Source organism: Pempheris klunzingeri, chromosome 6 (genome assembly GCF_042242105.1).
Source record: "Pempheris klunzingeri isolate RE-2024b chromosome 6, fPemKlu1.hap1, whole genome shotgun sequence".
Taxonomy (NCBI): domain Eukaryota; kingdom Metazoa; phylum Chordata; class Actinopteri; order Acropomatiformes; family Pempheridae; genus Pempheris; species Pempheris klunzingeri.
Window position 1 is genome coordinate 1,615,970 of NC_092017.1, and position 16,168 is coordinate 1,632,137.

Genomic DNA, 16,168 nt, shown 5'->3' on the forward strand with positions numbered 1-16,168 from the left:
TGGGGAGAAGAATTACACTTGCACTACTTGTATATTCTGGAGTTGAGAGTTGAGCTGTGGAGCAACCCCTGATTAATCTGACCTATCTGCATCACAGGGTCTCAGCTTCTAAGGAGTTGATTTGGGAATGAAAGAAATGCACCGGTGGCATTTACTTGTTAAAAGGCCAACATGGTGTATACAGCAGTTAGTGAGGATTAATTTGAAATGAAAAGGTGGTGCACCCCTAGTTGAACCCACAATAATGTTTTCTCACATCAGGCTCCAGGACTGAGCTGAGCGATGGTTTAGAGCAGAGTCTCCCTGCGAGGACTGGTCAGGGCAGCCTTGTGTGGGTCCAAGGCGACTACAGGATCCCTGGAAGACTCTGAGAAGGTCCTGCCTTTGATATTAACAGGCTGAGGAGCCGGGGACCTTAGCTGGAACCCTACAGAGTGTAGGTGTCTGGACACATGCTGGCTAGATCTGGGTTTGGAGTTGAGCTGAGTGGAGTTTCCGACAGCTGGAACAGAGGTGGGGGTGGGACGGGCTGAAGAGGAGGACTGCTGGGAAGTGTAGAGGCTTGAATGCGGTTGTGTTGGTTGGACTGATAATGACGCATTCGACGCCCGTTCTTGGGTGCTAGGGCAATAGTTGGGGCAGAGGCTTTGGCTGAACTCAGAGGCAGTGTTGGGGCCAGGGCTATGGGCAGGGTTTAGGGTTGGGCTGCAGGGGGTACGCATACAGACGGGGACTCTGGCTCTGACGGGAGGATGGTCCAGAGAGTTAGAGCGCTGCACCACAGCACTGCTCTTGGTAGAATCACTCAGACTGAACGTGGAGGCAGAGCGAGACATCTAGAGTACATAACAGAGGGGACATACATATGTAGTAGGGATTTATATGTCATGAAAAAAAAAAAACAAGATGAAACAGGAGAGAAACTAAATTCAGGGAGAGAGAAAATCTTCAGAAGGTAAAGCAAAAGATAGTGGAGCACAGAAGGAAAGGGAGGGATAGGATGAATATCACATGAAGTAAGACAGAAATGGCAGACTTTAGGTTTTCAGGCACAGCAGGAGAGCGAATGGGGAAATTTAAAATCATACTAGCACATCAATTCTTCCCCACTGTGTGGGAGCCGCTTCTCGATGCTACGATAACTCTGTCCTGTTCTATTGGATCTGGGTGAGTTTACGTTCCAGCAAACCGAGCCAAACTTGTTATCCTCTACAAGGATCATTAACTGATGAGAATGCTGACTTTTGCCTCAGGCCCAGTAACATGTCTATAGCCATCAAGTGTCTATTTAAAGACTGTTTTATGGGGCTCTCGTTTTAGAATGAGTCAGCAAGAACCAGGATTTTGAATCAAGTCAACTTTATCTTAATTAGCTTCGGAGAGGTGTAATTTAAGCTTGCAAAAGCGATGGATTCCAGCTTTATACAACGAGCCTGCTTTTGTCTTTGTCTGCCTGAAGTCAAGCACACATTGGTGACCATTCATTACAAATGAATTTCACAATGCATTGAGCTCAAATTGGCCAGGGACGCTGTTGCATGTCATTCTGGTTTCAGACATAGGAACATGCTTATGCTATTTCCTTCATGTAAACTGGTATATACATAAAAGAAGAATCAGCAGTGAGGAGGAGGGCAGCTCATTCAGTTTACTCGTAGATTCCTAAAATGAGCTAAAGGCGTTATAATGAAGTGGAAATGCAAGTCAAGCAGAGAGTTGTTGTTAATACTTGCTGGAGTTCCTGCCACTGGTGTTTACTCAGTATACACTTATGACAGCAATTATGATCGCATTTCCTAAATTCCAGTTTTGCCGTTATTGAATTTCATTAATGTATTTATTACCTAGATAGTCATTTATCACTTTCTGTGTGGATGGGGTGGGGGTTGACTTGATTTATACATGATTTTTGCATTCTACAGTGCAGTCTGTAATATGCTAGTTAAAGGTGCATTTCTAAAGTTTATTTCGACATATGATGTTATGACGTTTGAGTTCTTGCTTGCTGAATGAATGACAGTACGGGCACTATAATAAAGCTGTGCGTACTGGTTTTGCGACAGCGTGGCTCCTCCGCTATTGCAGGAGAACTTGGCAGCACATTCTGTGGAGCTGCACTCTGCCATTCTTTTTCTGGTCTGAAGGCTGGTGGAGCAGAAAGGATTTATATGATAACAGGTGATGAAGGGGAGTATATGGCCTTAGAAATATAATGGAAAGACTGCTCATTTCTGTTTTAGTATGTATGCAGAATCATGAACCAGTTTTTATCATCTGGTCCTTGGTCTTCACCACCACTCCCTAATCATTTTTTAAAAGGCCATGCTTTTTTTGCCATACAGCCAAGTTCCTTAGCCAGAATCAACCTGGGGCCGCTGTGGTTGTTTGGTAGGCTTCTTAACCACTCTGAACGTAACTAATATGGACAAAAATAGAAAAAATACTTCATATTTATCCTTCAGTTACTTTAGAATACAGCTGCTGAGCCCATTTACATCCTTGTGTCACTGGAAACAAGTAAATAGTTGGAAGTAGGTTATCTAAGTGTGTAAATGGTGTGAATAACATAACTTTTCCATGTCTCTTTACAATGACCCTCCTCTATTTGCTAAATAAAAACACAATTAGCATTAGCAAATTGGCAATTACACAAAAAGCGACAAATAATAATGGAGAAATGTATAAAACAACACCTTCTTACAAAAAGAACAGAAAAGGTACCAGCACAATTAGGAGCAGAGGCCCCTTTCCTGCTCTTTAATCAAGTTTGATCAAAACGACGGACATTGGCTGCTCCATCATGGTTTGATGGAGAGATCAATTGCCTGGTTCTCAGCAAAAGGAGAAAGAGATGGACAGAATAGAAAGGAAATGAGTAACAGATGGAGAGATAGATGGACAGAGAGACAGCCAACAGCTGACCCAGTATTAATTGTGATGTGAGATAAAGTGAACATATTTTGTAAACACATTTTAGCAAACTTGTCTTAATGATTCAAGCTCGTGTACACAAAAAAAACACAGATATTGGTTTTTCAGTCACAAAGAACTGGGGTATGATAGAGCATCCAGTCACATCCTTGTCCTTTTTTCTATATTTACAAAGTGTGAATAAGTGATATAACATTACGCTCATTACAAAATGCCTACATCTGCGTAGTAGTTTGGTTCCGACGAGGACAAACACAACACTTAGTGTGGCTATAACATCAGTGCAGCTTCTATTTCGTCTCAGTGACAGACCGGTGATGTATTCAGGCAGGTAAGTAAAGAGAAGGACTTACAGCCAGCGTGGAGCTGCTGCCGACGCGGTTTTCACAACTCAGCCTCTGGCTTTTCTCATCCGGAGTATTGTTGGCCATGAATGCCCTCTGGATCACACGCTTTGGGGTCTTGGTGAAAGAAAACGCCCTCGTCACCTAGCACACACACATACCCACAGGATGTTAGTAATTAATACAGTTGTGCTTTGTAAGCAGGTCTTTGCCACGTGGTACGTTTGCACTGAACATCTTGGATTTTCAGCCATTTCATTTTGATCACATAGCACATCACACACAGTATTTTTAGGCAGAGAAACCTCTGCACCAGGCATTAGCCTGAGTGGATGGAACAATTGTAAAAGCTTTCATTAACAATTGAATTGTTATATTTGCTTTATCAAAAGAGCAATGTGACCAATGTAATAATAATTACAATACAAACACTTCCAAAGATAGCCATGTCAGTTTCTCTATAATTGTTTCTCTTATTTAAAGTCTGATCTAAGAGACCAAGACAGGTAGAGAAAAGGACATGTTAGGAGGCAGCCCTAGTCTGAAAGATGTTTGGCTGCTCATGTATCTGATAAAATAACCCAACCCTGGAAAAGGTGCAACTGTGAGGGATAATCATGAGAAACCAGTTCTTCTGTCTGTACCTTTTTAGAGGTCTTCTTGATGGCCCTGGAGGCTTTGCTTAGGGTGCTGTCCATATCCTTAGTGCTGACCTGCAGTGAATCTGGGTCTGTACACTGAATCAGGTCCTCCTGGTTACAACACAAAAAAGTCAATATAATAAATCATGACCTGAAGTGTGAAATTCATGCAATCAATACCAATAGACACATTAGGCTTTGCTGTCAAAATAGTTGCAAGAGGGGCTGTGTGGTAGGATTAGCACACACACACACACACCGTCTTTATTTCTCTCTCCCACTCACCCTGCAGAGGGCTTGTTAACAAGCAGGGCTCTATCTCGTTGGTATTCACATTGCAGTGCTGACCCAGTGAAACGGCATTAGATATGCAGCTGTGAGGTGGCAGGCAGACCAGAGGCCCACATCGCCCCCTGCTGCTTGCTCTGCTGAATACAGCACACAGCCTCGCCTCCATTTCCTCCAGTGGGTTCAATAATCATTAAGCTTAATCAGCTCATAAAAACTATGAAAAGATGAGGTTGATGGTATTTTATGTGTTTCTTAATCAGTCGACTAGCGCACTGGGTGACATGTTCCTTTATTACCATGGACACAAACACCATAGTTTATTTTGACTCAATCCCAAATACACCATTCTGCTGCCCCACATGCTCAACAGAGCATCAAATGTGGATTCATTCACAGCTGAAAACGGCCCTGAACAAATGCACTATTTCCACCTGTTTGAGTGACATTTGCTAAAAACTACTAAAATCTAACTGTACTTTGAGTTAGTAAATAATAGGAAGAGGAATGACTTCATTATGCTAACAATTGAACCAGCTACTAGTCTATAGTGTTCAGTGGAACAGCATTTCCATTAGACTCAGAAACATAACTTCTCTCACACACACATATATATATCCCCCATAACATCTGTGTTTGCTGTCACACTGATCCATACACTCTCCAACTGCACGGCCGTAGAGCAGGTGGGCAGTGGACCGTGTGAGAAAGTGCATACCAGTTCAGGGTTGGAAACAGTCTTACTACACCCACAGATTGGGGGTGGGAATACGCCTGGACTAATGTGTTTAGGGAGAACAAAAGGTTCTCTCAGTGTAAACTGCTGTTGACAAGACTATCTCAGCTTCCTTCCGGTCGGTCAAACTACCTTTTTTTTTTAAAGCGTACACATGCATGGCTACTCACCGCATCAGCCCTGCAGATGGTGTTGGCGACATGGCGGCAGAGTGTTCGCAGCCAGGTGCTTTTACCCATTTCCTCTCCAGCCAGTTTGAAGCTGAACAACAAGTTCTCCTGTTCAGTTGGAGGGCGAACCACCAAGGCGAATGCATTCACGCACTCTGAAGGGAGGAACCGAAAGAGCGAGAGATGAACAGACATTGACGGAGTGAGAGAGAAAATAATGAACAGTGGCAGAAAAGTGGCAAAAGGGAGAAGGGAAATCAGCCAGTGAAGATGGAGAGGGATAGAAAAAGAAGGGGGTGAGGAGGGGGAGAAAGGATGGAAAGATAAGAGCAGACAGAAGAAACAAAACAAAATCTACTTTGGTTTTTAATCCAAACTCCATCAATCAGTACTGTTCACTGTTCAAAGACAACTTTAGTCTTTGAACAGTGTGTTTTCATATGAAACTACAGAGGCAGAAAAAATACAGGTAACACCTAACTTTAGTAGTCTGAGTTAGACAAATCTAGTGCTGCACGTCATTCATACTCACTTTGGAAGTTATACATGACAAAGTCACATTTCAACATCAGATAAACATTGGAAGCCATTTTTCCTTTTAGAAGGAGGACTGGATTCTGTTCCCTATAACACTGACTTAGTCCCTATTACATTGAAAGCACATTCGGAATGGATATTCTCATGGACAGTATGGACAAGAGGACTTATTACAGCACGCAAAGCCTCTTTCAGTGTTCATCTAGGCCCATTTTGAAGATTTCAAATTGTGAACCCAACCATTTTTGGATAATTGGATTGGAAGTTAAAAAAAACAAAAAAAAAACACCTTAGTTTTGGTGTCTCAAAAGAAAACCAGCATTCAGCTACTAAATGACATTCTTGATTTAAGAAGCTGCCGAGATGCGATTATACTGTTAATGACCGAAACACGACTTGGAAATGAAATGTTTAGCAACTAACTCACATCTCAGAGTGGAGCAACCTTAAATGAATGTACTGGGGAAGCAACTTCTACAATCGACTGTGTTCCAATGAATGGAGTGGAGATCTAGAAGCTGGTTTGTCATTACCACTTAGGACTGTATTACAGGGAGGCTCAAAAACAGCGTTTAACCACATTTGCATTTTACAACGGAGCGCATGTTGAGAAGAAAACATATAACCACCTGCACTTCACTGCAGATGAAGTGATAGGCAGACATTTTCCCACTGTTTACACATTGTCACTATGTTACCCTCTGTGTCCTGCAGGTCCAGCACTCTTCGAATCTGGGACAGCGGCATCAGTGCAATGTGTTTGAGTGGTGGCGGCGGTCTCGTCTGGCCCAGTGGACTCTTAAAAGTATTGATCACCTTGTGTCGCTTCCTTGCAATCTGCAATGGCACACACACACGCAAATACATGCACAAAATGAGACAACAAGAGTGAGAAGTGAAGTAACTTTCAGATATAATCCCGTGTGTGTGTGTGTCCTTGCAATTTTGAATCGAGTGTGGGTCCATTTCGCAAGGTGTGGGTGAAGCTGCTATCGGTTACTTGGCAATAAATCAATACAGCCTTCATAGAGGTAAACGATGCAACTCATTAATGCCACATTAATTAGATCCTGAGAAAGACTGAAGAGAAAAAAGGAGCGAAGGAGGCAGAGAAAGAGATGAGAGGATAAAATAGGACACTACATCATAGGCCATTGTTATTTTGGCAGAGTAAGTGAACAGGGTGAGAGTGATTATATAAATGCAAGAGTTAATCAATGATTAGTGATGATGGTGGGGAGTGGGGAGGGCCCCCTACTCTAACACAACATTCAGTCAGTATACAAAAGGACTACATGGAAAACAGTCCATGTGTGGCGGTACACACACGCACACACACACACGCGCTCATTAGGATGTGCCGCTGATAGTCCTGAATCAGCGCAGCCACCCACCTCCTCCCTTTTACGCCCTCCTCTGTTCTTATGCTGGCCCTTTGCTAATTTACACACATATTGACTAATGATAGACTGTACACACATTAATTGATCACCTTTTCAATCATGCTAACCACCCTCCACAAGCAGGACAGACACAGGAGATGGAGGTGTTTGGGGAGCATTTTTCTAACATCACTGGTTTAACGATACAGAGTCCAATATTGTGTATGCAGAAGTTTAAAAAGTTGATGTCCTTTCTGTTTTCAAAAACTTTAACTCTCTTAGCAGAGTCAGAGTGGGGGTGTGTGGGGTGAACATAATGTTGCCTTACAGATGAGGGTGTCTTAGGGTAACTTTATGTAATTTACTAATTCAAAAAACTTGATTTAGTGTTAACACAATGAGCTACGTCTATTGAAAACTAAATTGAATAACTGACTAGATAATAGAAGTAGCTTCTTGAAGTAATTGGTAGTCATGTGCATTCTCACCTCAAGGCAGTCATTGAAAAGGAAGAGTGTGACATGTTCTCCACGGTCACATGGCTGGTCTCCCAGGGCGATTGTCTCTATTCGGTGCACCAGGCTGCGATGTGAGGACAGCAAGTTGGCCTGAAGAGGATACAAAGCATAGCAAGTGAGAGGAAGGTGTGGAGAGTGGTGGCAAAAAACGAAGAGAGAAATATGAAGTCAAAAAAAAGAAAAGAAAACAAGAGACATGTCAGCCAAACCAACAGAGAAAAACAGGCACATGTAGGGAAACAAATGGGATAAAAACAAGGTATTGAGAGAGAGACTGGACTGTGAGATTATGGAGAAAAGAACAAGTAAAAGAGGTTGCATTCACACTGTGACCATTTCTTTAAGGCCCAAGTTGATTCTTTTCAAAAATCAAAATGATTTCTGATTCATATTATTAGGCACTCGTCAAAGTGGAACGACTTCCTACTGCCTCACAGGTCAGATGTTTTTAACCTCTACATTTCCAAAAATGATGACCTATGTTTTCTAATGAAAATACCCATTAGTTTTAAAGGAATTCACACAGCCATATCTCAGTACAAGAAACATGTGATAATGCCCTTGGTTAAGTCTCCCTCGTCAAGAAAACAGCCTATTGGAGCAGTTCATTAATGACTTGCTGACATCTGGTGGAGAGCAGCATAGTGTCATAGCTTTACATAGTATGTAAAATATACTTCCAATAGACCAACTATAGACACTTTGCATCAGTCAGGCTATAGTGCAGGTAGATATTTAAGGGACAACATGCAGACCCTAACAATTTGTTTGATTTGTCATGTGGGGACACATGAATAAACTTGGTCCACACAACCACAGGCAGGCAAACAGCAGCAATCCTCAAACTTACAGGACAGCCATCAACTTCATAAACAACATCAAAGATCTGCTTCTGGCCCTCTGTCTTCCTCTTGTCCTCATTGATGTGACTGGTGGAGAGGAAAGGGAGACAATGTTAGAGAATGGGAGAAACAGGATTTCCATCTGTGGGCTTTGGACTGTTGGTCAGACTAAACAAGACACTCTCCTTAGAGTGTGGGAAAATGTCATCAATTTAACACTTTAAAAAAGGTGAAATAAATCCAACTGTCTCAGAGAACATTAAAATTGTTCAAAGTATTCCCATTTAATGAAATTGTAATCATGCAATGCATTCGTGCAGTCCTCCATCGCATGTGTCGATGATTTGCATGCACAGAGCATCCTGTCACATGTGCATCCCATTACTGCTGCTCTGTGTCAGCTGAAGGACCACATGCTGTTTAAGTTCTGACTATATTACAGGAGTAAATTGACTGTAGATATTTGGTAATATTTCAGTTACCTAGTCAAGTTATAAACTGAGTACTGTAGGTCACTAACACCCTATGCTAGTTTTTGATAGCTAGCTGTTGCCACGTGGGATGTGGCTTAATTGAGAGTAGTAGTTGAGTCATTTCTATTTATACTTTATTGTAAAACATTTCTTTTATAAATGACTTTACTGTATTATATTGTAGTAGTTCAGTCTAAATGTTCTGTTCGGGAACAGAGGACTCTCTTTTCAGAGGTTTAATCAAACTGCGTGGCTATTTATCTGCAGCTTTTTGTTTTTGGAGGAGGGTCATAGGGAATGTTTGTTTGTTCAACTTAAGTTCAATAGAATATTAAATGAGTCACGTTGTTCAGCAGTTCATTTCGCATTCCTATTACAAGTGTTTTGTTCCCATAAATTCCAGTTCATTCCCACAAAAAGTTTCCAACTTTATTTGGAATTTTCTTATACCAATTCTGACATTCTCTGATTTGTTTTCTTCAGAGTTGATGGTGGTGATGGTCTGAACACAAAGTTAGACCAGCTAGAAAATGGCAATAGATACAAGAACATTAACAGTTAACATCATCCATCCATCCATCCTTATTTTATCCTTAAGGGCCGCAGGGGGCTGGAACCACTCCCAGCTGACACTGTGCAAGAGGCGGGGTCACCCTGGACTGGTCACCAGTCAATCACAGGGCTGACACAGAGATACCACGCGCACACTCACAGCAATTTAGAGTGCACCTGCATGTGTTTGGACTGTGGGATGACGCCGGAGTACCCGGAGAAACTCCACACAAACACGAGGAGAACATGCAAACTCCACACAGAAAGACTCCAGGTTCAAACCTGCAACCCTCTTGCTGTCCGGTATCAGTGCACCACTGTACTGCCCACATTTAAGTACATCTTTCATGAGTATTTCAGAGCTTTACAGCAGAGGCTCGCAACCCCACCTAAAGTAGAGAGCTCCTCTGGTCATGTCAGAAGAAATTATTGCATTTTATGAACTATATTAAGCTTCAGATAAAAAAACAAACAGAAGCACCAATTCACACAGCAAAGTGAGTTTTAAAAAGTGAGACGATTCATAAAACTGTCATCAATATTAAGTTGATCACAAGATTGAGTTCTCTTTAACTTTGTGGCAGCAAGTAATAAATCAGAGCAGCAGGTCACAATGTCAACGAGAAAACCTTCTAAGCTTTTACTTGTGGGAAAAGTAGAGAAAAACAGCTCTATCTGTCAGTTTGGTAGGAACATAAAAGTGAAATTGATTATCACCAGCTGCAAACCCATTTTAGCCTAGAGCGTGCATCAAGTTGAAGTTGGTTTAAGGCTAGACTTGTATCAGTAGCTCTGTGCTATTTGCTTCAACAACTGATCATGCAGAATGTCTGTTTAAAGAAGAGGAGCAGTTATCACCTTCATTTAAATTGACAAATGTAGGTCAATCAAAGCGGGGGGAGGCAGTTCTCTGGAAAAGGCAAAAAAGCCAGACCTCCAGCAGCTGTCCCCTCTCTGTCCCAAGCCCCTCCCCTCCGGCCCAGCATGTGCCAGCAGCACGGGCATGTGCACACGCTTCACACATGCAGGAAAATGAAGTTAGCAGCTCCAGCTGATCGTGTTTGTGATCCTAGTGCTGTTATAGAATGTTATGCACGAACTTGAAGTAGCCGAAGCCGCAAACCTCGGTAAATCTACATACACAACACATGGATGTCTTATTATAACATTACACCTATGATCAGTGACACTGCCAATCCCTGCTTCAAGTGGTGTGATCATTTACTGAATTACTAATGCACCTTCTTCAGTTGGAAGTTGCATGTTGTACATTGCTTGAAAGTGCAGAGCTGTTGGAAAGGTCATGCAGTGGTTTTGACTTCAGCTCAAAAAACATGTTGTGCCGGAAATGATCAAGCCAAGCCAACTCACGTCATGACTTCTTTCAGAGACTCAATTGCTTTCTCCAGTGTTATCTTGTCTGGGTTATCATCTGACGTATGCTTCTTTATGTCTGTAAAAGCGGAAAAAAGGGAATGTTTGGTAAGAAGTAGACAGGCAGAAAGAGATGACAATCATGTAGAAAAGGTGAGTAGAAAATAACAGAAGTGAAAAGGAATTATCAACAGGCCATAATGGAGGAAGGGGGCAGGTGTGGAAGGAGAAAGATAAGAAAAAAAGACAAGGAGGGATATAATTGGCACAAGGAATGATTTCTTTCTTAACTGTTTTAACAAAGGGATGTGTATGTGAGTGTGTTACCGTTAAGAAGAAGGGCCACACTGGGTAGTCTCTGCACAGGTCTGATGAGCAGCTCCACCAGTGTTTGCCTGCCGCACTCTGGCTTGGACTGGTTGATCTGTAGAATGAAAGCATTTACACAGACACACATGCTGTCACACCACGCAACAAATTGAATAGGAAAATAAAAGTTGAAATTGCACGCTAACCACCAGCAAGTGTCAGTCAGTTTGCTTATCAGGCCATATTTGCAGGTAGTGGCTAGTATTTTCGAAAAGGTACTGTGACTACTTTACACTTTTAAATAATCATCTCACGGTGAACGGGCATGTTCTGGTGACGGCATACTAAAAAAAAGCCTTTATAAGATGAACACAACTCAATTCAATACACATTGGTGTATCAGCCCTGCAATACATACTGTCTTAGTGTCTTACACATTATGTTCACATGCACTCAAGACACCAGGGTACTTGTTATGCAGGTAAACTGAGGGAATCTTTGTGTGTGGGATGGAGCAGGCTGTCAGTCTCAAAGGAGTCTGATTTTCAGACCTGCAAACTGTGAGTGGTGAAAACAGCAACCAAGTACGAAGCTAAAAGCAGGTAAGGGGGTCCTCCATGATTTCGAGGGCGTTTTAGTGATTTTGATGCATAAATGAAGTCTTTTTGAGCACATACAGATTAGAATACAATGAGAAAACATCTTGTTTGCATTTCAATTGCATTATAATCACAATGGCAACAAGCAAAGGAAAACAGGGTAAGCTGGTACACTGGTGGATCAAAATACACTTTAAATAGCAAATGTAAGCAGAATGGCTAGTTTCTGAATAGGATTATAATTATTGATTCATTCATGTGGTCATTGCTTCAATGCTGCAGCCTGTACATTTATTTTTATGTACTACTTTACTTACTACTGGGTAGCTTGTGAATTTGCCCTTTGAGATCTTATTGATGTAATAACAGCAGACTTCATTCATTTATTGATTGTATTTTGTATTGTTCATCTTATTTACAAAAAAGCAGAAAATACAAATACTAATAATTTGTACATACAGCATTTGAGTAAATGCACTAGTTAGTCTCTACCACTGGCAACCCAAGAGGAACCAAAATAAAATAAATGAGGGGTCACATAATGGAATAAGAAAGACAAAGATCATCCATCATGCATGACTACTTCAACTTTTCTCTAACTTGTACAATGTTCTTGTGAAATACTCCTTAATTTGAAAACTCTGCATTCTTATGCAGAATGCGTGTGTATGTACCATTCACCAGTCATGCAACCAAACAGTACACATGCAGAGGTCATACCTTGAGAAAAGCATGGAAGCGTGGCTTTTGTTTCTCACACCGAACAATAGTCTCCTTGCTCATTTCAAAGAAGTTGACAAAGGGTGGGTAGGCCTTCACCAGCTCTTTAGACTGGAGACAGAGAGGATGAGGACGTAAAAAGGAAGATCCACACAGATGCAAGAATGAGGGGGGAAATTATTAAAAAACTATGTGATCTCAGCTTCTTAAATATGAATATCTACAGTTTTTTAACTCGTCTATAACAGTAAACTGAATAACTTTGGGTTTTGGACAAAACAAGACATTCGGGGACATCATCTTGGAAGCTTTGGGAAACACCAAATTGATATTTTTCAACATTTTCTAGACCAAACAACTAATCAATTAAATAGGAAAACTGATGGATTTGATTTATCGACAATGAAACTAGTTCTTAGTTGCAGTCATCTCTTTCAGATGAGTGTGCAAGAGCAACAGCACAGGTAACCATATGTTTGTGATTTCTTGAACAAACATGGAAACAGTCGAGGAAAAATTCAACATCTATATACGTGTTTTTACTCACGTATTTGAGAATGACATCTCCCACGCTCCTGTCCTCTGACCAGTCGGTCAGGAGCTCCTGAAGGTCACTCTGATGAACAAACCATCATGCACAAAAAAAACAACAACACGTTGACAACTCATATCACATCATAAAAATGTGGACAGATTTGGTTTTGATAGAAACAGTTGAGGACACAGTACCTTTATTCTGGTGTGAACCTCGTGGATTTCTGGTATGCTCCCAAATATCGTCTTGAGTTCTTCTTGGGCCAGGATGGGTCCACCTACCTGCCCCTCTTTTTCCAATGGAAGCTTGAAAAGCTTCAAAGAAAAATATGAAAGACAGGTAAAACACACACACCAATATGTTCACACTGACTGACTAATAAAATAACCAAACAACTAAGCACAGTAAACATAATGCTATAAAGACTGACAGGTAGCTCATTCACAGTTTTGGGAATGGTCATATGGGGAAAAATCTGATTCTATACACTGTCATGAACAGCTTTATTATACTTTGTGATGAGGACATAACTGATTATGTTCTAAGACTTAAACTGTTTTATTGCAGTAGTGGGCAAGGGTAGTTACAGTGTAGTCACCCTTTCCCTCCTTTCACTCACTTTTAATCACATTTGAACCAAATGTACCCAGAACATTTAGTCCCAGGAATCTTTTTCAAGGAATTGTTTCATGATGGTTACAAACAAACACAAACAAATACATCCACACATCCATATGGAAAGGTTTTGAACTGTGTGAATGTAGCCGAAGCCAAACTCCGTGTTGTCCGCTGTGTGGTCTCTGCTCTGTTCTGTGTGTAGTTCGAGTTAGAGAAGACAGACAGAGACAGCCATGGAACCTGGTCATTATCGAGTCCTGATCTGACACCATGCACAGTTACCCACTGAAATAAAACAAACTGAGATGAGCAGTAAAAAAATAAGAAGCAGAAGGATCCCTGCAGACATGGACACCCCCATGCACTTTGTGTGGTTCTTAAGTGATGATTGAGAGGGATTATTTTTGTCTACACATTGTTTTTTGGGAAAATCCTACTCACTCTGCTTTGAAAACGGGTGGCTGAAATAAAATGTTGCGAGTACAAATTAGACAAATCAGAAATGGTTTGTTGTGCCTGAGGAAAGAACGTGGCAATCAAATTGTAAATGACTGTAAATCACTGTGTGATGTATCAGGGAAGAGCATCAATCACTTCGTAATAGAGCAGCAGCACTAGTGAAGATCTTGATTGATGATAAAATATACTACTATAATAAAACCTCGCCGTTGGTCTGATGTGGTTTAACACCACAAACTGTTGTACAGTTCATTGGTGGTGGCAAATGTACTGAAGTTTGTTTAAACTAAAGCAAACAGGTTAGGTGTCAAAGCACCCTAGGACACAGCCATATTAACAATGTCTAAATTACAAGGTAGAGGCCTTCACAAGTCCACTTGGTTCATACCGACATAGATGTCCAAGTTTCAGCCAGTCTAATTTGGCTGGGTAGGGTCCTGTTGTATTTCTACTTGACTTGTGTGTTAAAATGAGTAACACAGCAGATCCACATGCACATGGCATGAGCTCTCAACACAGGAGTCATAAACATCAAAGAAAAATGTTGTGTCAAATGTTTGTGTTTTTTTTCCAGAAAAGATGGAACAGTGTGAACAGACATGAATCGGGTTCAGTCTACAAGGCCTGCAATCATATAATCATCTGCTACTTCACAACTACACATATTTTCTGGAAAACAAATATATCCATATTTTCTGGATCTGCATTGAAAACCATTGTACACTGTACCATTTTAGTGCCGTGCGCACATAGACAGTCAACCTGTGTTACTGTTGAGTCATGTTTAAAAATAAAATCCAATTAGCAGTCTACTGTCTGCTGCCCTTACTATCTGCCGCCTCAGTAAATGGCTGTAAAATGAAAAAGGAAACTGCAGCACTCACAAATACAGATTAAGTATATTTTCCCTTCTGCCAACTGAAGTGAAAAAGGAGCATGGATTGACTAAGAACTAGGCAGAAATCAGCCACGCTATGACTCATGCCCAGCATGCACTGATTACTATAGGTCTGGATTATGGAGTCAGCCTCAACTGGGTTTTCCTTTGATAAATGGCACAGTAGTGACGCTACAGTAGCATTTTTGGGTGCATATGATGACTTAGTTTTGAGATTAAAGGCAAAGAAAACCACAACAAGAGGCTAACCTTATATTCCTAGATTCAGTTAAAGGACTGGACGAGGAACAGTGCACTCAGATTACAAGAGGGGGAGATAGCAAAAGTCGAAAATAGATATACGAGGCAGACAAAGAGAGAGGGACAGGGAGAGATGTGAATGCAAAGGAACCAACATGAAAATGCAGGAAGTCTGAGAAAGATAGGAAAGGTTTGAAAAAAAAAAAAAAAACACAAAAAGAGTAAAAGATTTTGAAGGGGAGTGAGACAGAAAGAGAAATGGTCAGGCAGGTCATTTTCTCCCTCACTGGTCAGCTGTCTGACTCTCTGCTGGGACCAACTGATAAGACAGGCCAAGTGAGAGCATGCAAACACACACACAGACACACACACAGACGCACAAACACCTTTTATGATTGTAACTTAGCCTGAAACTGTTGTCAGGGGCAACTGGCTGGCCAACCTGTGGGGGAGCGTTAGAAGTGTCCACATTGTGTGAACACACAGGCACACACTGCTACCTGTAGGATGGTGCTTAAAATGTCTACATAGTTGCTCTCAGTCTGGTAGAGTTCCTTGGAGACCTGCCACCTGGCTGACTGCTTGGACAGAACTGGGGTCGAACTCTTGCACGGCTTCGAACTCTCTAGAGAAACAAGACAGGCAGGGAGGAAGGGAAGTTGTTAATACTGCACTGAAATATGAACAGATACAGCCAGGTGTTCAGCTAGTACTTTTTAGCAGTCATGATGACATTGGGTAAAGCTTAAAGTACACACTATTGGTACAATCGCATGTATTTGGACAAATCTGTGTGCATGTGTTTGGAAGGCCATTTATTTGCTTCACCCCGGCAGACAGTAACGCATCTTTTCAGTTCAGTAACTACTCTTTCTGTTGTTAGAAATAATTGTGATTTAGCATTGTACATAAAGTCATGTTAGCAATCCTAATTTGTTGTTTTAGCAAACACTATCTCTCATCATCCTGAGAGTCAGATTGAGGAACAATCTAAAAATACAA

The 16,168-nt window shown here is 41.3% G+C and overlaps 1 protein-coding gene across 1 annotated transcript in view; it reads right to left on the minus strand.

The window, feature by feature from the left end:
• Positions 1-287: 287 nt before the first annotated feature.
• Positions 288-16,168, minus strand: part of ect2 (epithelial cell transforming 2) — a 32,039-nt gene continuing 16,158 nt past the window's right edge. Inside the window, exons 13-25 of the mRNA XM_070832085.1 lie at positions 15,667-15,791; positions 13,146-13,265; positions 12,964-13,032; positions 12,417-12,527; positions 11,116-11,212; positions 10,786-10,867; positions 8,398-8,476; positions 7,518-7,637; positions 6,346-6,484; positions 5,111-5,265; positions 3,920-4,027; positions 3,285-3,419; positions 288-836 (exon numbers count right to left, since the gene is read on the minus strand). Of these exons, the coding sequence (XP_070688186.1) occupies positions 288-836; positions 3,285-3,419; positions 3,920-4,027; positions 5,111-5,265; positions 6,346-6,484; positions 7,518-7,637; positions 8,398-8,476; positions 10,786-10,867; positions 11,116-11,212; positions 12,417-12,527; positions 12,964-13,032; positions 13,146-13,265; positions 15,667-15,791 (1,889 nt within the window). The remainder of the gene's footprint in view (positions 837-3,284; positions 3,420-3,919; positions 4,028-5,110; positions 5,266-6,345; positions 6,485-7,517; positions 7,638-8,397; positions 8,477-10,785; positions 10,868-11,115; positions 11,213-12,416; positions 12,528-12,963; positions 13,033-13,145; positions 13,266-15,666; positions 15,792-16,168) is intronic.